This window comes from Podarcis melisellensis (genome assembly GCF_964234715.1).
Source record: "Podarcis melisellensis genome assembly, chromosome: 5".
Lineage (NCBI taxonomy): Eukaryota > Metazoa > Chordata > Lepidosauria > Squamata > Lacertidae > Podarcis > Podarcis melisellensis.
Genome location: NC_138537.1, coordinates 939,409 through 966,799, shown reverse-complemented (window position 1 = coordinate 966,799; position 27,391 = coordinate 939,409). Strand labels below are relative to the sequence as shown.

General features: G+C 50.9%; 1 protein-coding gene across 1 annotated transcript in view; it reads right to left on the bottom strand.

Moving 5' to 3' along the window:
- Nucleotides 1-16,861, bottom strand: part of MB21D2 (Mab-21 domain containing 2) — a 62,408-nt gene extending 45,547 nt beyond the window's left edge. The window contains exon 1 of the mRNA XM_081911133.1: nt 16,585-16,861. Within this exon, the coding sequence (XP_081767259.1) occupies nt 16,585-16,846 (262 nt within the window). The 5' untranslated portion in view covers nt 16,847-16,861. The remainder of the gene's footprint in view (nt 1-16,584) is intronic.
- Between the last annotated feature and the right edge of the window lie 10,530 nt (nt 16,862-27,391).

Here is a 27,391-nt window from a genome sequence, read left to right as displayed (position 1 = left end):
CAAGAAGGATTCCCCCCCAAAGCGTTGCGCCGGAGGAGACTCTGGCGGTCTCTTTCCTGCCCGATCCTGAGCAGAGATGGCAGTTGCAGCAGAAGAGGGAGCAATTTCTATCTATATTCTCTTTGGTTTATGGTTTGATTATTCTACATGATCTATGCTGCATTTGTGATGTTCGTTCATGTTACTGTTATTTCCTGTTTGTAAGCTGCTCTGGGATTCACCTGAACCAAAATCAACAGAGAAAGATAGCAATCCAGTCCAATCCATCAATCCCACCTGCCCCTCATCCTCCTAACCTGGCATCTTTTCTGGGATGGGGGCTTAAGCATGGAGAAGGATGCTGCAGCCGTGGTCCAGGGGAACTGGCACCAGGGCATTGTGGGGTGATGTTCAAGGAGGGTCACGGAGCACCGAGGCAGATTGGCCCGGCAGAGGGGCAACGGGAGGGGTCACAGAGGAAACACCTGCCTCCGCTGCAAGAGGAATGTGCCCTCAGCTAACTTTTTCAATTGCTGCCTTTCAACATTGTTTTATAGATTATAAATCAGGCATAGGCAAACTCGGCCCCCCAGATGTTTTGGGACTACAACTCCCAGGAGCCCTAGCTAACAGGACCAGTGGTCAGGGATGATGGGAATTGTAGTCCCAAAACATCTGGAGGGCCAAGTTTGCCTATGCCTGTTATAAATGTTTTATTGATGATCAGTTAATCATATAACTTACGTTGTAACTGTGATGCTCAGCTTTTTACTTTTTTGTTGTGGGTTTGTTTACTGTGCTTTACAGATCATTAAGTGTCTTGCTGGTGTTTTGTTAATTATATAATACGGCTTGAGCTGTACCTGTTACACTGGTGTAACATTGGAAAATGTTGATCACGTCTACTACCTGGGCAGTTATATTTCCACAAGGGCCAACATTGATGCAGAAATCCAGCATCGCCTAAGCTCTGAAAGTGCGGCTTTCTCCCAATTGAAGTGCAGAGTGTTTGAGGACTGGGACATTCAAAGGGGAAGCCCAAATGCTTGTTTACAAAGCTATTGTACTACCAACTTTACTGTCTGCTTGTGAAATGTGGACCACTTATAAACGCCATCTCCAACTCCTCGAGAGATTCCATCAACAGTGTCTCCAAAAACTTTTTACACATCACTTGGGAACACAGGCGAACGAATACCAGTGTCCTGGAAGAAGCGAAGATCACCAGTATTGAAGCAAAGTTTCTTCAACTTCGTTGGACTGGTCATGTTGTGTGGATGCCTGATTATCGTCTTCCAAAGCAACTACTCTTTTATGATTTTAGAAATGGAAAGCGTAATGCTGGTGGTCAACAAAAGAGGTTGAAAGACTCCCTCAAGGCAAATCTTTAAAAAAATGTAGTATAAACACCGACAATTGGGAAACACTGGCCTGCAAGTGCTCCAGTTGGAGAACAGCCTTTGCCAAAGGTGTCATGGGGTTTGAAGACACTTGAACTCAGGACGCAAGGGAGAAACGTGCTAAGAGGAAGGCACGCTTGGCAAACCCTCACAGTGATCAACTCCTGCCCGGAAACCAACGTCCCCACTGTGGAAGGACGTGTGGATCCAGAATTGGCCTCCACAGTCACTTACGGACTCATTGTTAAGACCGTGCTGAGGAAGACAATCTTATTCGGCTACAAGGGATCGCCAAAGAAGACCTGTGACACTGTTACACTATTGCCAATTGTTGTTGTTCTAAGAAGCTTCGGGATTTGTTTGAAAGGAAAGCAGCACAGAAATGCAATAAATCTCTCTCTCTCTCAAAGACTTAAAATCCTTTATAAAACTAAAAACGAAACAAAAAATGGTTGAGGCAAGAGGTGGAGGGGGAGGAGCTGACAGGACTCGGCCCCTGAAGTGATGCTCTGATGCTGCCACCTCCCGCTGCTCTAATGGGGCTTTCACCAGGCAAATAAATCTGTAATTAAATAACACCGCAAAGAGGGCACAATGGCTCTTCTCTGCGGTGGGCGAAGGAACTGGCCCACAGAAGCCCTAATGTGCCCCCCCCCCCGCCTCTTTCTCTGGGAAAAGAAAAGGGCAGCTGTGACTTGGCGGAGGTCACATTCCCCAAATACCACAGCAGGGCAGCAGAGGGAGGGGGGAGCCAGGAAGGAGATTTGCAGAGAGAAAAGGGAAGCCAGTGCGGCTGCCCGAGGTCTCAAGTTAAGAGGAAGAAGCAGCCACAGGGACTCCCCCTCCGAGGTTATCCTTCCCAGAGGCTGTTTCCTAAGAAGAGCCATTTCATCATAGGGGCAGATGACAGAGGAGGAAGAACGCAACCCCCACCCTTACGAAAATTCACTTGTGAGGGTATCACAAAGGGGATCTCCAAAGCACCAAACCACCTGAGCCAGGGAGAAAGGAGGAGATCTCCCCCCAAGCAGCAAACCTCTTAGGAAAAGTGGTTTCCCGGCCCCCTTGCCCAGAAAGAGACTTTGATCCCAAGTGGCGCTGTGGGTTAAACCACAGAGCCTAGGGTTTGCTGATCAGAAGGTCGGTGGTTCAAATCCCGGAGATGGAATGAGCTCCCGTTGCTCGGTCCCTGCTCCTGCCAACCTAGCAGTTCAAAGGCACATCAAAGTGCAAGCAGATAAATAGGTACCGCGCCGGCGGGAAGGTAAACGGCGTTTCTGTGCGCTGCTCTGGTTCGCCAGAAGCGGCTTAGTCATGCTGGCCACATGACCCGGAAACTGTACTCCGGCTCCCTCGGCCAGTAAAGCGAGATGAGTGCCGCAACCCCAGAGTCGGGCACGACTGGACCTAATGGTCAGGGGTCCCTTTACCTTTACAGAAGCCAAAGAGCAAGGCTTCAGCTTCGCCAGCTCAAGCTGGACCCTTGATGCCAAGGAGAGCTGCGGTTTGAATCACAGTGTTCCAGTGGGTGAAAATGAGAGGAAGGGGTAGACAATTTCACAGACTCAATCTACAGCCACAGTGGGGACAGCAGATGTGTGGGTCTGCATCAGCCCAGATCTGCCTCAGACACACAAAAAGGAGAGGGAAGGGACATAGATGTAAGGGACGAAACCCTCCATGCACACATTATCCTCACCCTCATATGCTTCTCTGTCCAGGCAGCCTCGCTCCCGGTTATAGGTGCCTGGTTGTGGGGAAAAGTCATAGAAATGGAGGGCTGGATGAGGCCCCGAGGGAGCAGGCAGCAGCTGCAAGCATGGCTGAGTAACAATTGTTGGCTTCTTCAGAGCCTCCTACTGTTTGAGGTTGTGCCTCCAAGATCTCATTTTAAAGACACTCCCATCCATCACAGACGCCCTTCTCTTTGGGCATTTCCATCTGGAACTGCCTAAATCTCAGTGGAATTGGTGAGTAAAAACTATGGAACTCACTCCCACTGGAGGCAGGGGACTTAGAAAGGCAACGAGACAAAATTGTGGAGGAGGAGGAGGCTCTTGTAGGCTGCTGACCAGGACGGCTACGCTCAGCCTCCATGGCCAGACCCAGATGGCCCAAGTCTCCCCAGGAGAGAGAAGAGGTCAAGCATTCCAAGACCAGAACTTGGCCTCAGCCCATCTGTTTTTTCAGAACCTCAAGAGTGAGGAGGAACAACATTACATAATGTCGTCATTCTTTTGGCTCGGTCACCTTTTGCTGTGGATTCAAGAATGAAGTACCTCAAGCCAGAAGCTTTAGAAAGGTTCAAGCAACGGTCACCTCCAGGCTTGACTACTGTAATTCGCTCTACGTGGGGATGCCCTTGAAGCTGACCCAGAAACTCCAGCGGGTGCAGAATGCTGCATCGAGGCTCCTCACGGGGTCCCTGCCATGGGAGCATATTCACCCAGTGCTTTACCAGTTGCACTGGCTCCCAGTGGAGTATTGGGTCAGGTTTAAGGTGCAGGTCTTTCTTGACCTTTAAAGCCCTTTGTGGCTTAGGGCCCTCGAATCTACGGGACAGCCTCTCCTGGTCTGCCCTGCGGAGGACCTTAAGGTCCATGAATAACCATAGTTTAGAGGTCCCAGGCCCTAAGGAAGTCAGATTATCCTCCACCAGGGCCAGGGCCTTCTCAGTGGTGGCTCCGACCTGGTGGAATACTCAGTCCCAGGAGACCAGGGCCCTGCAGGATTGAACTTCCTTCTGCAAGGCCTGTAAGACAGAGCTATTCCGCCTGGCCTTTAATTTGAATTTAGCCTGATCTTTTATTCCCCTTCCTTCCTTCCCCCTCTCCTTTTTATGAAGATAACCCACTCTGGGATCCCACAGCTAATTCTCCCCTGGTCTCCTTGCTGGCCCAAATAGGACTAATTTAGCTAGTTAGCCCTGGTGATCATCTGGTGTTTATTGGATGTATTTCCCCCCTGAATTGATTTTTGAATTCTGAATTTTTTATTCACGTTTTATACTGTATTTTATGCTGGTTTTTTGTTGCATCAATTACGTGTTTTAAATCTGTTGTTAGCCGCCCTGAGCCTGGTTTTTTGAACCAGGAAGGGCGGGTTATAAATAAGAAATTATTATTATCAGTGGAGCAGAGAAATCAAGCCTGATAGACATGAGGACATGAGACAAGAGTCCCTGGAAGAATTGGAAGGGACCTCAAGGCTCATCTAGTCACGGATCCCCACAAGAAATCCTGTGAGGAGCAGTTCACCACTCACAGAGCTGCAATTCTCAGCCCCCTTCGCAAACCGCAGTCCTTTTGTTCTTAAAGCCAGGGTGGAAGGGAACTTTCCGCCCTGTACGCTCGCAAAATCAGAGCAGCGATTGACCCGGCACAACTTCCACTTCTGAGCCACGGCCCTCCTGGATGTCCAGCCCTGCTCCTTCCTAGGGATGCTTCTCCATCATCTCTGGAGCAGAGACAGGAGCCAGACAGTCAACCCGCAGAGCCCAGGCCCTCCTAGGGAGCTGTCATCGCTCCCCTTGCGACTCAGCGGCGCCTGCTCCCCTCTCAGCCTGGCACGCCTGGCCTTTCCCCCTGCCAAACCGAGAAAGAGTCGCTGAGCTGAGCTGGCCGCCTTTCCTTCCATATGCGAGAGAGAACAAAATCCTGAATGGAAATGCAGGTCGTGTTTACTCTGCGACTGCAGCTCAGTTACAGAAAAGGCAGGGGCCTGCTCCACTCCAGCCCCCTCCTCCCCGCCTGCTCCAGCCACCACCGAACTGCCAATCCAGAGGCCCTTGAAGTCAAGTGTCTCCAGGGCTTAATCTGTTCGCCACTTTGTCAGAGATTAGAGTGCTGTTGGGAAGGACGGAACAGGACACAGCTGGAAGACCCAGCCTGGCAGACCAGACAGAACCACACACCAAGGGGGTCTGCCTGCCCCCCTGGACTAAAACAAAACCTCCTAAAAACAAGAGAAGCTCCCCAAACCCTGATATTGGGGTGTACTCGCTGGCCACACCCCAAATGCATCATGCCACATCTGCAAATTCCAGACTCTTCAGGAACTATGAAGGTCTGGGTGGAGGAGAGATTAGATTAGCAACATTCGTGTGCCAGACAGAGAACGTAAAACCATCAGGAGAGCCTGCTAGTCCAGTATCCTGGTCTCACAATGGCCAAGCAGATGCCTCAATGGGAAACCATCGTGCAGGATTCGAGCCCAAGAGCCCTCTCCCCTCCTGTGGCTTCCAGCAACTCGTACTCTGAAGCACTATTCTGCCAGTTCTGGGCACCACAATTTAAGAAGGATGTTTACAAGCTGGAAGATGTGCAGAGGAGGGCAAGCCAAGATGATCAAGGTATGTTTAGCCTGGAGAAGACACAATTGAGAGGAGATATGAGGGCCATCTGGGAGAAAGGTGATGGCAAACCTAGACGGCATCTTAAAAAGCAGAGACATCACCTTGCCAACAAAGGTCCGTATAGTTCAAGCTCTGGTTTTCCCAGTAGTGATGTATGGAAGTGAGAGCTGGACCATCAAGAAGGCTGATCACCGAAGAATGGATGCTTTTGAGTTCTGGTGCTGGAGGAGACTCTGGAGAGTCCCATGGACTGCAAGAAGATCAAACTGATGCATTCTGAAGGAAATCAGCCCTGAGTGCTCCCTGGAAGGACAGATCGTGAAGCTGAGGCTCCAGTACTTTGGCCACCTCAGGAGAAGAGAAGACTCCCTGGAAAAGACCCTGATGCTGGGAAAGATGGAGGGCATAAGGAGAAGGGGACGACAGAGGACGAGATGGTGGGACAGTGTTCTTGAAGCCACAAACATGAGTCTGACCAAACTGCGGGAGGCAGTGGAAGACAGGAGTGCCTGGCGTGCTCTGGTCCAGGGGGGCACAAAGAGGCGGACATGACTAAACAACTAAACAACAACAACAATGAGAGCCATCATCAAATATCTCAAGAGCTGTCACATGGAAGATGGAGCAAGCTTGTTTTCTCCTGCTCTGGAAGGTAGGACTCAAACTCATGGCTTCAACTTACAAAAAAGGAGATTCTGACTCAACATCAGGAAGAACTTTCTGACAGCAAGAGCAGTTCAACAGGGGAGTGGACTTCCTTAGAAGGTGGCAGACTTTCCTTCCTTGAAGACTTTTAAGAAGAGGTTAGTTGGCCATCTGTCTTGGATGCTTCCGCTGAGAGTCCTGCATTGCAGGGGGTGGACTAGATGATCCTCAGGGTCCCTTCCAATTGCGCAGCTCTATAAATTAATGAAGGACTGCTGCCTCCGACTGGAGGCCGAGCGCAGTCATTGTGTCTAGTAGTCCTCTGTAGGCCCTCTTCCACGAATGTTAACGTCAAAGTGGCAAAGGAACTCCAGTCTCTGAAATGGCCAGTACACGCCTTGCTCACCCTGAGACTGAAGAGCGTTCACTATGGAGAAAGACACTTCTGTAAGGGGTTCTTCAGCAGTTTGCAGAGTTTCAGACAACACAGAGAGCTGCAAAACCTCTGTATCACAGCTTAAAGGCGGGATTCTGGCATGTCAGATCATGCAGGGGTTCTTAATCTGGAGCTTATAAGGTTCTGAATCATATTAGAAAATAATAATCTACCATGGTTTCCTTGAATTCCTCTCCACCCACCCCAGTCCACACCACTGGCCTATGCTCAATTCTCCTGCATGTGCGGTAACCTTATCTGACTAGAACATTTTGTCACCTTGCACCAAGGCATCGCTGAACCTTGACATTGTGTCACGGCATACGCAAACTAGCATTGCACTTTGAATAATCATTTACGTGTTTCCAGATGCGCCACGGCTGAACTGGTTACTAAGCTTCTACCGACCAAAGTACACCAAAACTGCCGCCCTACCCAAATAAGAAACACCTAACACTGAACCCAGCGCTGCGAATTCCAACCTTAGTTCCCAGTTAGGTGGTCACCATAAGATGCAGAAGGGGGTTTTATGGGAAGAAGAGTTTGTGCCTCAACTTACCCATCCATAGAACGGGAAGAAATGGGGCTTTAACCAAAGACCCAAGAGCTATTCATGTGCAGCACCTTCAGGCCCAAGTTTTAGAAACAGTCAGCTCTGTGCAAGAGATTCTTGGCCTCCAGTCGGGGGGGGGGGGATAAATCCCCGTCAGTCAGCCAGATGCTGCCACGTGGATAGACAAGGCCAGCGAGCAAAGAACGTTTGCTAACTGCCAAGGACAGCCTTGTACTGTCTCAGCACACTCCCAACAAAAGCCCTGGGGAAACAAACAGGGACTGTACCCCAGGCTCCTTTGGAGAAGAGAAAATTCACAGCACTTCCCCTCCCAATCCATGTTTAAAACCACTTTAAAAAGCCAGGATTACCGTATCTGAAAAATTGTTGTAAAATTGAGGAGTGTTAAGATGTCAAGGGGTAAGAAGTAGAGAATTACAGCTGTAACTAATAAATTTAAGGAAATTTAATGAAAGGGAACTAATAGACAAATTGACTAAAGGGTTGCTAAAGAATTGTAAAATAAGGATGCAGCGAAAGGGAGGTATGGGGAAGTCTGAGGAAAGAAGGTGCATGAAAGTAAGATTATGAAATTATACGTGTTTAAATGTTTTGTATGTTTTTGTTTTGTGTTTTGTTTGTTTTTTATTGTGTGTTTGAAAATGAATAAAAATTATTTAAAAAAAAAAAAAATAGCGAGGGAGAGAATTCTGGGGCAGGCATAGAGTGAATCCATGCAAGGGTCCCATAAACCACCTCTGGTCTCTCTTAGATGCCCTCGGAAGGCGGTGGACTCTCTCCTGCATTGGAGGCTTCAAAGCAGAGGCCACCTGTCAGGGATTCTTTCGCTGTGACTCCTGCCTTGCAGGGGGCTGAGCTAGATGTCCCTCAGAGGTCCCTCCCAACTCTGCGACTCTCTTATTTTCTCAGAGGGCCACTTCAAGCGCATTGCAACACCACACAATTATTATTATTATTATTATTATTATTATTATTATTATTATTAATCATTTATTATTTATACCCTGCCCATCTGGCTGAGTTTCCCCAGCCACTCTGGGCGGCTCCCAATCGAGTGCTAAAAACAATGCAGCATTAAATATTAAAAACTTCACTAAACAGGGCTGCCTTCAGATGTCTTTTAAAAATAGTCAAAACAAAAAAAAAATTCCTTCCAGTAGCACCTTAAAGACCAACTAAGTTAGTTCTTGGTATGCATGCACACGAAAGCTCATACCAAGAACTAACTTAGTTGGTCTTTAAGGTGCTACTGGAAGGAATTTTTGTTTTGTTTTGACTATGGCAGACCAACACGGCTACCTATCTGTTTTAAAAATAGGATAGATGCTTATTTCCTTGACATCTGACAAGAGGGTGTTCCATAGGGTAGGCGCCACCACCGAGAAGGCCCTCTGTCTGGTTCCCTGTAACCTCACTTCTCGCAATGAGGGAACGGCCAGAAGGCCCTCGGAGCTGGATCTCAGTGTCCGGGCTGAACGATGGGGGTGGAGATGCTCCTTCAGGTATACTGGACCAAAGCCGGGTAGGGCTTTCAAGGTCAGCACCAACACTTTGAATTGTGCTCGGAAACGTCCTGGGAGCCAATGCAGATCTCTCAGAACCGGTGTTATGTGGTCCCGGCGGCCGCTCCCAGTCACCAGTCTAGCTGCCGCGTTCTGGATTAATTGTAGTTTCTGGGTCACCTTCAAAGGTAGCCCCACGTAGAGCGCGTTGCAGTAGTCCAAATGGGAGATAACCAGAGCATGCGCCACTCTAGTGAGACAGTCTGCGGGCAGGTAGGGTCTCATCCTGTGTACCAGATGGAGCTGGGAGACAGCTGCCCTGGACACAGAATTAACCTGCGCTTCCATGGACAGCTGTGAGTCCAAAATGACTCCCAGGCCTGGTCCTTCAGGGGCACAGTTGCCCCATTCAGGACCAGGGAGTCCCCCACACACGCCCACCCCCTGTCCCCCCAAAGCAGTACTTCTGTCTTGTCAGGATTCAACCTCAATCTGTTTGCTGCCATCCATCTTCCAACCGCCTCCAGGCACTCACACAGGACCTTCACCGGTTCTGATTTAAAAGAGAGGTAGAGCTGGAATGCAGACCTCCTTTTGAGAGGCACCGGAAGTGCGATCTTACCTGCAAGAGCTCACATGCGCCGCTTGCCATGCGATGAGCACAGAGGGGGGGACTCAATGCACAAGGCGTAGATCCACAGAACTGCACTGCAGCATCGTAAGGGACCCCAGGGGTCATCCAGCCCAACCCCCAGCCATGCAGGAATCACAGTGAAAGATGCGGCAGTTTCTAGTCTACTTGCTCAAGCGCTGCAAGGCAAACCTGTGGCAACAGGCGCCGCCCCGCCCCCCAGCAAAACCTCAGTTCATTGTCTGGCTGGCACATAGCTCCCTCCTTGCCACCTTTGCCTGCTGGGAAGAGCACAAGACCCAGCAGTGCGCCAAGCCGAGCTGCGCAGCTCCATTCATCAGGGGGCAGCAGCGATTGCCCAAAGAAGTACCACGCCATCAGTCTCCGGGTGCCAGAACCCCCCAGGACATCCCCCCATGGCTCGGTTCCCTGTCACACAGATGGAGATTAGAGTGACACCCAGAAGCCACACGTCGCAAAGGATTAAAATCACGACTTAGCCAGCAGACAGGCCAGACAAGCGACAGAGTCTGCCGTGACAATTGAGGTACGAAACCAAAGGCTTGTTGACACACGGCGAGATTCAGAAGCGCTTGGCTTGCCGCTGGCAAGGTGTTTTCCTCACCATGGTGCATGCGGGAACTCCATCGTGCACGCAAGTGACCTGCCGTCCATGTTTCCACAATGCCTAACTCAGAGGCAATGCACATCGGAATCCCAGGGTCTCTGCTGTGCGCTGGAGACCCTTTCAACTCATTTCAGGCTCGTGGGGAAGTTTTCGGATTTTGCAGAGTAAGCTAAATGCACACCGCAAATCATAGGTGGAGCCCCTTCCTCCCTGTGCACCAATTGTCCCCTTCCTCCCTGTGCACCAGTGTGGCATCGGGGATGAGGGCCTGGGAGAGACCAGGGTATATCTAAAGAGCTGTGAGCTCCTGGCAGGCTCCTCTTATGTGCTTACAAACATTTAAAGAAATAAAACAGCTGCAGAAGTGACAGCAATAGGGATGGGGGAGAACAAATGCTTCATTGATTTTATTTTAATTACCGTATTTTTTGCTCTCTAAGACTCACTTTTTCCCTCCTAAATAGTAAGGGGAAATGTGTGTGCGTCTTATGGAGTGAATGCAGGCTGCGCAGCTATCCCAGAAGCCAGAACAGCAAGAGGGATTGCTGCTTTCACTGCGCAGAGATCCCTCTTGCTGTTCTGGCTTCTGAGATTCAGAATATTTTTTCCTTGTTTTCCTCCTCCAAAAACTAGGTGTGTCTTGTGGTCTGGTGCGTCTTACAGAGTGAAAAATTATTTCATAAAAGTTATACCCTCCTTGACTGGAGAGAGAGAGAGAGAGAGAGAGAGAGAGAGAGAGAGAGGAGAAGCATCCTTGATATGGTTTGCTCACTCTCAGCTATCGAGCAATAACCCAATAACCCCCCACTACAAGCACCACAAACACTCTTATCTGCAGCCAAATGTTCCACAGGTCAGAAAACTGTTGCAGCGCAAAGCTCATCGCAACCCCCTAGCTAGCACCTCTGTGGAGCTGAGTTTCTGGTCCCCAATACAGAACGAAGAACAATATCGCTACTGGACCACTTGACACTTACTCCTTTTAAAGAGGACTCTGGATCAGACACAAAGGATGAGCACTTGATGCGGGAAGGACAGGGTGAAAATCCTGACTTTGGAAATATGGGAAGCAGCCAGATAGTTTCTCCCCCGTCGCCACTCTTTGGCAATCCATATGCTCTCTAAGAAAACCAGAAGAGCGCTGCTGGATCAGGCCAGTAGGCCATCAACCCAGCATCCTGCTCCCACAGGTGTTTATTATGGGAAACCTGCAAGCGGGACCCAAACTTTGCCCTCCTGCGTCTTCCAGCGAGTGGCACTCAGGGAAAGCCTTGCTGTTTCCAGCAGAGCCAAGGCCATTGGCAGCCTTCTATTCCGTGAATAACAGCCTGCTGGATCTGACCCACGGCCCGCCTCACAGGGGCCACCCAGATGCCCCCGATGGGAAACAAGCAAGCAGAATTCAAGCACAAGGGCAACTCTCCTTTCCTGCGATTTGTAGCAACTGGTACTTGGGAGTGCTTCTGCCTCCAATTGCGAAGGCAGAGCAGAGACGCCATGGCGGGGGGGGGGAGGGGGAGGCAGAGAGAGATTATCTGCGATAAGATAACACAATAACTAGGTCACTTCCATAAGCTCTTTTCTCCAGGCTCATCCAGCCGCCGCCACCTCTGCAGCCCCTTGCGAAGAGACAAGAGCGCCCGCAAAGCACACACCCCACTGTACCACCAACCAGAAAGGGAGACACCTTTGGGGTCGCTGATGAAAGGAGGCATAAGGGACCCTCCTGGGAATCCCTTGGGAGTCTCTCCTTTGGGCAGCCGGAGGGGCCAGGATGCGGCTTCGGTTACTCATCTTACAAGGCTGCTTCTAATAACTCTTATCCTTCCTTGTGGAACTTTCCCTGCCTTTTCAGAGCTCCAGCATTTAGAGAGAGAGAAGGAGGAAGCCGATGATGAGAAAGATGCACAGCTGGATTGCAAACAGGAAGTGCTTCGAGTTCATTAACACTGTGCCTACTGTACGGAACGGCTCTTTCTCTCGAGTGTGAGCTCATGCAGAATCCTGTCAGGCTTTTCCGTAGGGCGGGGTGGGAGTGGGGGTGGGGAGGAGAGAGAGAGAGAGATGGAGAACCACCATGAACGGTATCCTAGTTACCACTTGTAGATATATAATTATGTGCCATTGCCAAGCACATGCCTAGACCTTTTTTCTAAAGGCATGATTTGGGGAATATTAGATTTCAAGTGGGAAAGGCAGCCAACGGAGAGCTTCTGTTCAGGGGGCCGGCCGGCCAGGCATCCTAAGAACATTAGAAGAGTCTGCCTGCAGGATCAGGCCAGAGGGGCCCACCCAGGCCAGGACCCCTGGTCTTACAGCCAGAAACCAGCAAGCAGGACCTGAGCGCAACAACACTCTCCCCTGTAACCAGCATTCAGAAGATTTGCTGTTTTCTTACTCCCTTCTGTTTCCCTCATGCTTCTCTCCCCTCCCAAACAGAAGCTCAGCGTTCTGCAGCCACTGAGCATGCTCAGTTCAGGTGGGTCCTTTGGGGGAGGGGGTTGCTCCCTTAGGGTTTTATTTTTGAAGGGGTTCCTATTTGTACTGCTGCAATCCTAGGGGTTCCTCTGAGCGAGCCACCCCAATAAGGTTCTAATCCTGCGGGCACTCACCAGCTAAGTTCTCTATCAAGTGGGAGCGAGAGAGCTGCTAACATAGGCTTCTCCAGGAACCCTTGGCGCTTTCCTCCTGGAGCAAGTCTAGCCAGGACAAGAAGAGTCACGTAAAGATTACGGGGAACACGCCCAGCCTTTGCAAACAGCAAAGGTGCGGCAGAAACATCGAGCCATCTACTGCTGCTAGAGAATTTGTGCACCTGCAGGGCACATTCTTAGCTACTGAATGACAGGCAAGTTCACCTGAGCAGGGTTGGAAGTTCCATTTGCTACAACTGCCTCAGGAAATGACCTTTAGCCAAGCTGGGCAGAGACAGCTGCATCTTAAAACCGCTTCCAGTCCTTTCTATCTGTCCTGTTCTATCTCCTCAAAGACCCAATGGAGACATTTTAACTTGTCGGCTCAAACCCATCAGCAAGGAAGACAGACGGACCACCCATGGCAAGAAGCTGCGCCATCTCGGTGCCGCTACTGAGAAGGCCCTGCCTTGCATAGCTTCCTACCACCCTTCAGATATTTCGGGCTTTAAGTAACAGCCCTTTGAACCAGTCCCAAAACTGGAGCCAAGTTGATCCGATATCAGAGTAGTAATGCTTCACGTGCTGAGCACATCTCTTGTGGTTGCATTCTGGACCAGATGCCTGTCCCAAAAGCATTTCCAAAGGCAGTCCTGTTGCAGGAGGCAGGTTATGCAGATATTGCATGAGTGGCAAAGGGCCGATCCTGCACCAGGAGAGCTGCTGCAGGGAGAGAAGGAGCCTCAGGTCCCCACAGCCATCTAGGCATCTAGGCAGCAGCAGCATAACCAGAGGCACCCCCAAACCTGAGACGCCTTGAAGGGGCGTGAGAGGCTGCCCTAAACTGCTCTCAGGCCTCTTGCTTCTCACATGCTGGCAAACAAGCAATGAAGCTTGTGGACCTTAGAGCCAGATTGTCTCTCCTCAGCACATCACACGGACACCCCTGGAGAGGGGCTCCCAGTTATACCAGCGTACTAGTGAACCCGACAATGTCCTCACCTGTGAAGCACTTTGCTAAGGTAGTCACTCCTCACGGAAATTCACAGTTAAACACGGCAACCTTCCCCACAGAAGCCATTTCTGACTGGTCCCCACTGCCCCCAGTTCACCCAGACACAGGCCAAAGTGTTATAAGAAGTCACGACTTAAGAGATTACATTTTTTTAATACCAAGCAGTATATAAGTGTTTCTGATTAAATCATGAAAATGTGGGCCACTCCTGCATGCTCAGGGGCTTCTCATGTTATCAAGCAGCGCTAAAAGGAGAACTTGGGGGTCTGCCCCACAACACTGGATTTAGTGTGGCTGCCTGGTCCTTCACTGAATCTACTAAGGGCCAGGGGGAGGCGGCCGGGGCTCCAAAAACATCACCAAGGTTTGATTGGCTTCTAAGGCTTGGGGAGGAATTCAAGCACTCCCACCCCAGAGCGACAGAAACCCTTTGACACAGCCTTGCAGGCAGGCTACTAGCTCACTGCCCAGCCAGCCGGTTACAGCCAAGCTGGAACGAAAGGGGTCAGGAGCTGAGATGTGGCTTGGTTTGCAGGCTGAGCACCAGGGAGTGTTACGCTCTGGCCAGTGCCAAGTCAGAGTGAGGGTAGCAGGAAGTACCCTCTGCGGCCACATGCATCTGCTTCCCGATCAAAGGCCCTGTGCTATACGTAGGGCAGTTCCTCCCCCAGTACTGGCAGCAGGAGCCAAGCCAGGGCAGGGACGAGATCAGGGACAGAAGGGAAACGGTCCAGGGAACTAACTGCTTGGCACCTGGAACTCAGAGCCTACCAAGGCCAAAAAGACAGGAAGCATTGTTAAAAGATGTTGGGAAGTCAGAAAGGGAGGGAAGTCAATGCTCTGGTTGGAGCAATGCTTTATGTTATAGATCTGTGTAATGAAATGTAATTAAATATGGAAAACTCAATAAAAATTATTATTTTTAAAAGACAGGAAGACAGGAAGCAGCAAACAAGCGTCCCGTGAGCACCTTAGCAACAGGATCATCACCAAGAGATCACTAATCCTATCAAGTATTCACAAAGGCCCCATAGCAGATCACACTAGGCTTCCCTGGGACTGCAAAGCTCGTGGCTGTTCTGGGACTCTGCGGCTCAAAAGGCTGGGTCCAGGTGCTACACTAAACTACGGTTCAGCATGACATGCCTGAGCCTCAGACTCTCCCCCTGTCCATTTTAGCCTGTGCCCACTGACCCCCACCCACAACACTCCTCCGTCACAGCCGCAAGGTGACTAGAAGCTCAGCTCCACTCTCAGGAACATTTCTGGAGGGAAAGGGTGGTTAGCCTCATTTACTGGCTGAAAATAAAGACTGGCCAACCCTTGGTCATTTTGTTTGAAAGGTAAGACCATCCCCTCAAAAAAAAAAAAGTTTGCGTGTTTCCAAAAGTTGCTGAATATATCCTTCCACGTTTGCAGAGAGATAAATGGGTGTTTGCGTGGAAGAAGTCAGCCTCAGTGTGACCTTTGTTCCTTTGAATAACCTGAAGTTTGTGTAGTTTGGACGCAATGCTAGAGGGCAGTTAATGAAGAACAGGGACGGAAAGGAAAGCTTCCAACCTCCTCCTCCTCACAGGTAGGCCAAGGGAGGAGAGAGGGGCACCTGCTGAACCTGCAGCTTCATCGTGGAACCACAGCTGAGAGCTGGGACCAAAGGCAGCCAGCATTGAGGCCTGGGCAATGCAACAGCCACCTTAGGCCAGAGGAGAAGGGCTTCCTTACCTGGCTTTGCAAAGCCCTCTTCAAAAGCAAAACCAAAGAAGTGGTCCTTTGCTCCAGCCAGGATTAAATCTTACAGTTTCACGCAGCGCTAAGAGGGCGAGGAGGGCAGCTGCGATCCCAGGGGACTCGCCTTGACTCTCTACTCGGCCTGCAACACGCTCCAGCAGTGATTTATGTCCATTCCAATACATCTCAGACTTCATAATTACGAAGGAGGTGGGGCGCTCCCCCTTCCCCACACAATCCCGCCAGCTGAGCACCCATGGCCTGAAGGCTCCCCGTTTGCCCAGGGTGGGAGCGCTGTTCTTGCGCACCGGCGGGAGGGAGGCGCCCACCCCTCTCCCTCTCTGCCCTTTGTCTCAGCTGACGAGCTGGGGGCGGGGGGGGGAGCCACAGCCGTGGCCTCGCTGCCGAGGTGAACGGGCGGGTTCTCCGAAATAATCAGCAAAGTGGGGCTGCGGGGGGGGGGGGCTGCTTTCCCTGCTTCCTCTCCCGTTGCAAAGAGGGACCACCGGCTCCGTCCCCCGGCCTGCCTTCAAGGGCTGCCTTTCCTCCGCAGCTGGACCAGGAGGCGCACGAGGCTTTGCCCAGCGGTGTGTCCCCCCCCCCGGGCATTTCTGCCAAGCTACCCACGGCTTTGGGCTGGATGGGGAGGACTGGGGAGCAGGGTGGCATCCTGGCTTCTGGAAGCATGCTCTATTGGAAATGGGGGGGGGGCGTAATTCCGATTCAGGGCTGCAGGCAAGAGCCGCCAGTGCGACAGGTGCCAGGCTCCCTGCAAGCCCCAGGGCCCAGCCTCATACGGAGGGGGGGCAGGATCACGCCCAGAACTCCCCCCCCCACCGACAAGTCGGGGTCCTTGCCCTTTTCCTCTCCCCCCACCCTATTTCCATTAACCCGAAACGGACCATCGCCACCTCCCCGACTCTCCCAGGCGAAGAAGGGCATCCCGGCGCCCCGGAGCCGCGCCCGTCTGGGGGCTTGGCCGCCCCTGCGCCCGCGGGAGCCTCCGGGCAGCGGCGCGCAGCAACTGGTCCGCCGCCGCCTCCTGCTTCTGCCCCTTACCCAGCATGGAGAAGATGAAGTCCTTGGCGGTGTGGATCTCGAGCGCGCGCTGGTCGTCGTACTCGCGCTGGTCGTGGCGCGTGAACTCCTGGATGAGCCGGTTGAGCTCCTCGACGCGGGCGCCCGAGCGGAAGTCCAGCTCCGGGAAGGCGGCGGCGGCGGCGGACAGCGAGGAGCCGCCCGACGCCGCCGAGGAGGGAGCCCGGCCCGGGCCAGGCGCGGCGCCCGAGCCGGCCTTGGCGGCCAGCGGCGGAGCGGCCATCTTCGCGCCGGCCAGGAGGAGCAGCAGGCGCAGCGCACCCGGCAGCCGCGCCCGCCGCCCGGACCGCCAGCCGGACCCCAGGCGCCGCGCAACCGCGAGCAGACGCCGCCGCCGCCAGCGCCCAGGCAGCAGCAGCCAGGCAGGCCGGGCCTGGCGCTCGCCGGCTGCCCGCCCCGCGGCGGCTCCTCCTCCTCCTCCTCCGCCCCGGATCCCGGCGCCCGGGAGCGCGCGAGCGAGCGCGGCTGCCGCGCCGCCGGGACGCCCGACCGGGAATCCCAGCAACGGCGCTCCCAGTGGCCGCGCTGCCAAGGCTGCTTTGCGCGCTCCCGGGCCCGGCCCAGCCTCGCCGCCGCCGCCCACACCGCGCGCGGCAACGCCGGCACCTCCAACCGGCGCCGCCCCGCGCGCCCGGGCACAGGCGGCCGGCTTTCGAGCCACGCAGAGCGCTCCGATGCGGCGCGCCCGAGCGCACCCGGGAAGCTTCGCCGCGGAGCAGGACCCCTCGCCGCCGGGGGGAGGGAGGTTGTCAGGAGCTTTGGGGGCGGCGCAGGATCCGTTCCCCCGTACAAGAAGCCTGGAGGCCGGGGCGCACCGAGGGGCTGGCCAGGTTGGAGCCCGCCAAAGGCGCAGCCCGAGGGGGGCGCAAAACCCGCGCTTGCCGGCTCTGGCAAGTGCGCAAGGGAGTCCAGGCGCGCCTCTGCCTTAAGGAAGAAGCTTCTGCTCAGCTGGCTCAGGGTCTCTGTTGACCCCGGAGGCAGCTGCCACGCCGATGGGCCTGTTTCGGTTCGCGCCCACTTTGTTTTGCTTCTCATCGCGGCTGGGTGCACTTTAAGGCCAACGGGACACACTCTGGCCTGTAGCTCTGAAATGAACATGATTTATTCCAAGGCAAGGTTTGGCCGCCAACCAAGTCTGCCACTGGCCGCTGCAAAAATGTTCCTTTGATGCTGGATTTTACTCATCTTTTCCCATTAAGTCCCATACACATCTCCTTCGTCAACGAAATTAATTGATATGTTTTGTTTTATTGGTAGAGAAATCTGAAAAGCTACACAGAACTCTTTGGCCTGGTCAAGCATGGATGGCAGTGTTCTGTGTAGCTCAGAAGCTGACACCCTCCTCGTCTTCCAAAGCAACTACAGTGGTACCTCTAGATAAGAACGGGATCCGTTCCAGAGCCCCATTCGCATCTAGAGGTAAACGTAACTAGCGACGGCACGTCTGCGCAAGCGCGTGACGTTATTTTGAGCGTCTGCGCATGCCCAAGCGGCGAAACCCAGAAGTAATGCACTCCGTAACTTCCGTTAACTCGAACGCGCTCAACTCAAAGCGTATTTAACCCGAGGTATGACTGTACTCTATTCCGAACTTAAAAATGGAAAGTGTAATGCTGGTGGTCAACAAAAGAGGTTTAAATATTGTCTCAAGGCAAATCTTAAAAATGTAGTATAAACCCCGACAATTGGGAAACACTGGCCTGCAAGGGCTCCAATTGGAGAACAGCCTTGACCAAAGGTGTCCTGGGCTTTGAAGACACTTGAACTCAGGACGCAAGGGAGAAACACGCTAAGAAGAAGGCATGTTTGGCAAATCTACACCATGATTAACTCCTGCCCAGGAACCAATGTCCCCACTGTGGAAAGACTTGTGGATCCAGAACTGGCCTCCACAGTCACTTACGGACTCATTGTTAACACCGTGTTCATGGAAGACAATCTTTAAATCGTAATGCCCTGTGGACTGTCCTTCTGAAAATTGGCTGCCCAGATAAATTTGTGAACATCCTTTGGCTCCCTCCATGATCATATGACAGCAACAATCGCAGATAACAATGGCTCTCAAAGGGAACCATTCACAGTGGGATCAGGTGTTAAACAGGGTTCTGTTATTGCCCCAACTCTATTCATTATTTTCATTGCCACTTTGTCGAAGGGAAACTCCCCACCAGAGTAGACATCATATATCGAACAGAGGGAAAGCTCTTCAATCTGAGCAGGCTGAAAGCAAAGAGTAAGGTTACCATAACTTCCGCCATAGAGCTTCAGTATGCTGATGACAACGTAGTGTGAGCACGCTCAGAGGATGACCTCCAGACCATCCTAAATATTTTTCAGAAGCTTGTGGAAATCTTGGCCTACCTCTCAGCATCCAAAAAACCAAAGTGCTGCACCAATAAGTACAAAATAACCCCTCTGCTGTGCTCAGGAGTAAGCCCCATGGGGCTCAGTGGGATTTCCTCCCAGTAACTTTGGGAGCTGTTTGACAGTGGAATGGACTCCCTTCCTCGGAGGCCATTGGCTGGAGATTCTTCAGCCATGATTCCTGCATTGCAGGGGGTCAGACTAGATGAGTCCTGGGGGTCCCTTCCAACACTACAAGTCTATAATTCTAAGTGTGCATATATGATTCCAGCCTTTAGGAGAGCTCCCTTTGAAGGACAAGGGGGCAGCCAGAATTTGTCAGAATACATAGGTGGGTAGAACCCGTGTCATCCAAACAAGCAGAGTTGCATAACTCTAGTTTGGAAGACTGAAGAATTACCAACAAAAGAACAATGGCAAGAAAAACGGGTGAATTATGCAGAATTCTACAGATAAACTACATGAAAAGGACAACAGAGACTTTTAAAAAGAATGGGAACCTTTTACAACTTACCCAAAGAAACAACAAAAAGGAAATGGACTCATTGGCAGGTTTTGAATAAACATTCACAACTTTATTCAAGTAAGATATGAAGGAAGACAATGTCGTAACATCTAAAGAATATTAATATGCAGAAGACCACAATCAGTGTAACAAACCAGGAAGGGAAGATGAGAGAAGTCACCGGGGAGGGGGGTGGATTGGAAAATGTAAACTTGGATGATCGTTATTTGCAATTTGTTATAATAAAAGAAAATTAATAAAATATTTATAATTTTAAAAAAGACTGTGATGGATTTAACACTGGACTCAAAGGCAAAAAATGGAGGATTTATGTGGAGAAGATGGGGCTCCCTGCAAGACCTTTCCACCTGCTGCAAGTGATTCAGGTCTCTTCCTCAGGTCTGCCAGCCCTATTTTTTAGTCTTCCCTGGCTGGCGTGGGTGCCCACTGCTGCCCTCTCTTGGTTACGACTGTGAATGCCAAGCTGGTTGCTTCGCTAACATGTCCCCTCTCAATTTAATGGTAAGATCACCTTGAGGGCTGCCCTACCCAGACTTCATAGACTCTGCAGTCTCTCCATCCAATAGCGGTTTGATGTCAGGCCGTAGCTCATTGGTAGAGCATTTGGTTTGCATGCAGAAGTTCCCAGGTTCCATCCCCAATGGCATATGCAGGTAGGGATCTGAAAGCCCGGAGAGCCATTGCTTCCAGTCAGTGCAGGCAGTCAGGACACATAAGAAGACGTACTTCGTTTTGTGGCGCGTGGTTAATCTACGGAACTCCCTGCCACAGGAGTCAGCGATGGCCACCAACTTGGATGGTTAAAAGAGGACTGGACAAATTCATGGGGGAGAATAAGGCTATCGATGAGACTCACCACAATAGCTATGCGCTCCCTCCACAGTTGCAATGCTTCTGAATGCCAGTTGCAAGAGGGGAGTGCGCTCTTGTGCTCATGTCCCACTTGCTGGTTCCCCCCCCCCAACATCTGAGAAGAGGATGCTGGACTAGACGGGCCATTGGCCTGATCCAGCAGAAGACTCTTGCATTATTCCGAGCAAAAAGGACCACTGGCCTGCCTTCCTGGGTTTTCGATCTTCTTCTTCTTCTTCTTCTTCTTCTTCTTCTTCTTCTTCTTCTTCTTCTTCTTCTTCTTCTTCTTCTTCTTCTTGTAAGTGGTGGTCCTGAAAATGCACCCTTTGGGGAAAGGTCAAATGCTACAAAGGAACTCGAACGCATGAAAAATTGATCAAGGCCCCACACAGGGAAGAGGTGATGAAAGGCTCTGCAACTGCAAAGTCAGCAAACGTGGCGCTGCAAAGGTTTCAGCAGCTGTCCCCAGCTGGGACAGAGGGGATGCATTGCCAGGAATCCTTCTTTAAATGCTGCACCACAGTTAAAAGAAAAAACAGAGGGAGAGAGTATCTCATGTGATGCTCACTTGAAAAATGAGAAAGGAAGGCCCATGGAGAACCAATCCTGTGACTGCCAACTTTCCTAACCAAGAGGCTGTTTATCTGATGTCCTGGACAGAAGTTCCTGAAACACTCAAGAAATCTACAAGGGTTCCAAGAAGTGAAATAATCACCTAAGAAAGTGGACTCTGAGCCTTTGTCCCATTGAGATTCAAGGACTCTTAACCTTCTATTTTGGGAATGATTCATGTCCTTATGTAGCTGCATTTTTTTAATACTTTCTGGGTGTCCCAGGGTCATACTATAAATCAACACGTGAGTTGCTTCTTTTTGTTTCCCAATGTATTTCTTATCAATAAAACAAAATTGGTATGGTGCAAGTACCATATTTTTCGCTCTATAGGACGCACTTTTCCCCCTCCAAAAATGAAGGGGAAATGTGTGTGCGTCCTATGGAGCGAATGCAGGCTCCTTGGCTTCAGCGATAGCAACGCGAAGCCTCCAAAGTGCAGGGGGAGTGCTCTCCCCACGCTCCGGAGGCTTCGCATTGCTTTCACTGAAGCTTCCTGAAGCCCCCAGAGCGCAGGGAACTCCTGCTGCGCTCCGGGGCCTTCAAACATCTATCTGCAAGCAGGAGTTCCCTCTGCGCTCCGAAGGCTTGCGGATAGCCGCCTGAAGCCTGGAGAGGGAGAGGGGTCAGTGCACACTGATCCCTCTTGCTCTCCAGGCTTCGCTTCGCTGGAGAGGCGCTGCACAGTTTTCCCTCTCTGCGCAGCACTCCTTCAGCCAAGCGGGAGGAGAAATGGAAGGGGCGCTGAGCAGAGAGGGGGAGAATTTTTTTCCCCTGTTCTCCCCCTCCTATGGTCCGGTGCATCCTATAGAGTGAAAAATACGGCAATTCTGAACATGTGGCCCAGAGAAAAAAGTTTGAGAACCACTGTCCTAGTGCAACAAACACCCCTTTTTGGAAAACCAGACTTTTTGCTGTAAGGAAAGTGAAGGGGAATTCTCAATAAAGACTGGGTGTTGTCTTAACTTCTGTGTAAGAAATGGAATGAGGAAGGGATGCAGAATAAGCAGGTAGCTTTGAGAAGCCCAAAGACAGACTGCGTCATGGAGGAAAGCCTCCCAGATGTGGAAACTCAGCTGGAATGAGGAAGGGATGCAGAATAAGCAGGTAGCTTTGAGAAGCTCAGAGACAGACTGCGTCATGGGGGAAAGCCTCCCAGATGTGGAAACTCAGCTGGTGCTTTCTGAAGGGTTGTAAAGAGCCCAATAAACCTTCAGGAGACCAACTGAGGCACGGGAAGCCTGCAAATCCTTTCTTTCCGAGAGTACAGGTGCTGCGGGCAGCCCTGGATTTAAAAGGGCCATAAATCTGTTGAATCTGACCCTAGCAGAAAGAGAGCTGTCCCTGAAAAGAAGGTGTCAAGTGTGTTTGCGTGCAAAAGTGAGGCACCCCCAGAAAGAGCCATTGTTGTGTCCATCTGTCTCCAGGGCCCAGATTGTCTCTTTGGGATGTTTGCCTCCTGCAGTGATCCTCCTCTTCCTCCTTCTCTCCCCACAAGGAGGACAAAATGGAAAAGGTTGTATGACATTGATGAAACTGGGACCTTGGCCACAAAAAAGAACAGGCCAGGGAGCTCATGCTATCAAACTCCTGATAAAACCACCATCACCCTGAGCCACCCTGAGCGGCTTTTCATAATTGGTAGCATCCTTCTGTTTTAGTATGTTAAATTGCAAACCCCTTTGGATGCCTTGGCAGAAAGGAGAAATATATATGCAGTAAATAATTAAATGAGCAAAATGCATATTTGTGCAATGTGCCCACGGAATCCCTGCAGTGGAGACCATTCTAAGGCTTCATTTGCTGAGCCGCCACTCTCCGGAGTAAGGCATGGGGTTCTGGGCTGCTCAGATAGTCTTTCTGGAAAAGGCCAATTTCTGCAGCTACTAAAGGAGCTCAAGGTGGCATCTGTGGTTCTCTTCCCACTTTATCTTCACAACAACCCTACGAGGCTGGTTAGGCTGCAGAACTGTGACTGGCCACCAGGTTCACCCAGTAAATTTTGTGGCCACACAGGGATTTGAACCCAGGTCTCTCCCAGTTCCTAGTCCTGCACTCTAACCACTACACCTCTCTCTCTCTCTCTCTCTCTCTCTCTCTCTCTCTCTCTCTCTCTCTCTCTCTCTCTGTGAGCCCTCTGATTTAGATCCGGAGGGGGGCACAGCACTTGCGGAGGGGAGTGAGACTATGCGGCAGAAACTCCTGGAGGTACCAGGTCAGGCATAGGCAAACTCAGCCCTGCAAATGTTTTGGGACTACAACTCCCATCGTCCCTGACCACTGGTCCTGTTAGCTAGGGATGATGGGAGTTGTAGTCCCAAAACATCTGCAGAGCCAAGTTTGCCTATGCCTATACCAGGTCCGTATAGTTCAAGCTATGGTTTTCCCAGTAATGATCTATGGAAGTGAGAGCTGGACCATCAAGAAGGCTGATCGCCGAAGAATTGATACTTTTGAATTCTGGAGCTGGAGGAGACTCTTGAGAGTCCCATGGACTGCAAGAAGATCCAACCTCTCCATTCTGAAGGAAATCAGCCCTGAGTGCTGATCCTGAAGCTGAGGCTCCAGTACTTTGGCCACCTCATGAGAAGAGAAAAGACCCTGATGTTGGGAAAGATGGAGGGCACAAGGAGAAGGGGACGACAGAGGACGAGATTGTGGGACAGTGTTCTCGGAGCTACCAGCATGAGTTTGACCAAACTGCGGGAGGCAGTGGAAGACAGGAGTGCCTGGCGTGCTCTGGTCCAGGGGGTCACGAAGAGGCGGACACGGCTAAACAACTAAACAACAACAAGAAAAATACCAGGTCCTGATGAGGCAGGAGACTGGAGGCCTGCCCCTTCCAAGGCTCGGGAGCTTGAGGGAGGCAGACAACGACCAGTCATGTGGTCCAAGTGCTGATGACAGCAATGCATTGTGGGCATTTCTTTTCCTTTGCAAAATGATGCCATGCCTGGGATGCTCTGGCCCACCCATCTGGCGACCCAAGAGGCAAGGCAGGAACTAAGCTGAAATCCTTCCGTAGGGTCAGCCTTTCCCTCATCTCATGCATGTGAAAGGCATTAGGAGGCTGCCTTAGGTTCTTAATTAAATCCCCAGACAATTGGCTACTGTGGTTGCCGCAGGGTGCCAGGGCAAGGAGGGAGAAGGGGCTGCTCACTATGGGATGTGAAACAAGAGCAGTCAAGTACAATATCCCTAGAGTGGACAGGGAGGACTCGCTGCTCAGCGCCTGAGGGCCCCAGTCCTGCCACTCACCACCTGGCCAGGGCGGGGCCTGATAGGCTCTATAAAGGACTGCTGTCGCCGCTGCTGCTGGGCAGAGAGGGCTCCGTTTAGTTTAGTTTTCATTTTTTGTTTAAATTGCTATTATTTTTTACCTGTGTCATTTTAAACTGTGATATTAATGCTGTATTCTTAGTTTTAGATTTTGATTTATGTGGAAATTGTTTCCCATTTGGTTGTGTATTTTTTGATGTGGTTTATATATTATGACTTTGGTAATTATGTAAATCTTGTTATGCTCTAAGCCGCCTTGAGCATTGGTTTTTTAACTGTGGAAAGGTGGCATACAAATAAAAAGTGATGATGATGATGATGATGTCTGGACCAGCCAGTCAGAACTTCCTCTGCATGTGACTAGAGGTGGGCGTGACCTCACCTGCACAGGTAACAAAAGAGCAGGACTGGTCAGCCATCTCTCTCTCTCTCTCTGACCACATTCGTCGAAGAAGCAACATCTGCTCAGCCCAAGATGCACAAAGGGACTGTCTCCTTATGGGATAGATTCCAGGTGTATATTACTTTCCTAACTTAAGTCCATTTGTGAACAGAATGTGAGTGAGTAAACTCTTTTTATACTTTTATAGAAGACTGTGTCACATCTATCTTCCGTGCGCTGCTCTGGTTTGCCAGAAGCGGCTTAGTCCTGCTGGCCACATGACCTGGAAGCTGTACGCCGGCTTCCTCAGCCAGTAAAGCGAGGTGAGCGCCGCAACCCCAGAGTCGGTTACAACTGGACCTAATGGTCAGGGGTCCTTTTACCTTTACCTTAAAGGGGATTACCAGGAATCCTATACAGTCATACCTTGGGTTGAATGTGTTTTGGGATGAGCGCATTTGAGTTGTGCTCCGTGGCAACCCAGAAGTAACAGAGCACATTACTTCCGGGTTTCACTGCTTGCGCATGCGCAGATGCTCAAAATGACGAAAAGTGACGCGTGTGTGCACAGACGTGCCGTCGCTGATTACGTTTGCTTTTAGATGCGAACGGGGCTCCGGAACGGATCCTGTTTGCATCTAGAGGTACCACTGTACTGAGAAGCTTAAACGAGCTTGCAACAAGCTAACCGCTGTGTATTTAAAAGGGGAATGTTAAAACTCTGCTAAGTTGTAGAATTTGCTAGTGCAAGTTAGGAAGGATATTATTCAACAATATATCCTCTCCTGCCTCCCTGAACATTCCCTCAATTTCTACCTGCAAGAGCCTCCCTGTTGCCCTCAATTATCGTCTGTCGTCTCTTAGCAGCCCCACACAGACCCTCTGGGGGCAGCATCTGAAGGCCCTGCTGGGCAACATGATGTCTGCATCTCCAGCCCCAGAACCTGCCTGGGGTCTTTCCAAGTCTCCCGCCCATCCGTGCAATATTATCTGACATGTTGTCCAGTGACAAAATGGATGACTCTGTGGCAGGTAGTTCAGGTGTGCCTTATGAGGACAGGATGGAGAGCTGGGGGCAGACGCTCTTAGAAAGGTTGTTACCCTTAGAAAGGCATCCTGCTTATTCAGGGAGGGGGAGGGAGGCATTAAGGGCCTTTTCGCTATCTTCCCATTTATTCAGAGCAGTTAACAGATTAAACCAATTCATTAGCCACAAAGTGGAGCAAAGAGCAATGCGGTTTAGAATGCAGGCAAATCTCTCTTCGGATTTTCTCATAACTGGGAACATGGGATTTCAATCTGGCCTAGCAGAGATACAAGGAGGAAAGCTCTCAGACCCAGGATAAGACAGAGGTGCAGAATACTATCAGAATACGGATGAAGTGAAAGTGTGGATGCGCCCCAAGAGAGGCCATTTACAAGCCAAGGCAGGGAGAAAGATTCAGCGTCAAAAGCTTTCCCAGCCTCTCAGAAAAGAAGCAGCATGTACCATCTACGCAGCGCAGTCTTTAGCATATGCGCTGCTGGGGTGCAAAGAACCCCCAGCACCCCAAATTTAGTTTAGCCCCCAAATTAGCTTTTATTATGATGTAAGAATTAATTTCACATGCATGGCGCCGTTGAGAAGGACAATAGCACCACTATTGTGAAAGACAAGCACCGCCGCTGGTGCGGCACATCTTTGGTAAATGAGTGCACAAAGTCGAAAGTCCTTTAGTGAAACAGTAGGTATACATTTCGGTAATGCTTAGGTATATATGTATTTTGTTTTTTTAGCTTGATCAAAATTACCTATTATTTCATAACAGGTAGATAGTTAAGAGCTTAGGCAGCTTCAGCGGCGGGCTCCTGGTGCCCCACACCCCTTGCACCCCCGGGGAAAGACGGCCCTGCATCTAAGAGAAATGGCAAAATGCAAAATAATTGAGAACCAGAGGAGAACAGCAGGTTCAAAACTATTAACAACTTTGCGGCGACTTAGGTTGGCATGAAAGATGAGAGTACAAAATATGGTTTGAAGCTCAACATAAAAAAAAAAACGAAGATCATGGCCACTGGTCCCATCACCTCCTGGCAAATAGAAAGGGAAGAAATGGAGGCAGTGAGAGATTTTACTTTCTTGGGCTCCATGATCACTGCAGATGGTGACAGCAGTCACAAAATTAAAAGACGCCTGCTTCTTGGGAGAAAAGCAATGACAATCCTAGACAGCATCTTAAAAAGCAGAGACAGCAACTTGCCAACAAAGGTCCATATAGTTAAAGCCATGGTTTTCCCAGTAGTGATTTATGGAAGTGAGAGATGGACCATAAAGAAGGCTGATTACCAAAGAATGGATGCTTTTGAATTCTGGTGCTGGAGGAGACTCTGGAGAGTCCCATGGACTGCAAGAAGATCAAACCTCTCCATTCTGAAGGAAATCAGCCCTGAGTGCTGACTGGAAGGACAGATCCTGAAGCTGAGGCTCCAATACTTTGGCCACCTCCTGAGAAGAGAAGACTCCCTGGAAAAGACCCTGATGTTGGGAAAGATGGAGGGCGCAAGGAGAAGTGGAAGACAGAGGACGAGATGGTGGGACAGTGTTCTCGAAGCTGCCAGCATGAGTCTGACCAAACTGCGGGAGGCAGTGGAAGACAGGAGTGCCTGGCGTGCTCTGGTCCAGGGGGTCACGATGAGTCGGACACGACTAAACAACAAAGGTTGGCATGGTAGACAGTGACTGTGAGCTGACTGACATTTAGTCTGCATTCAGC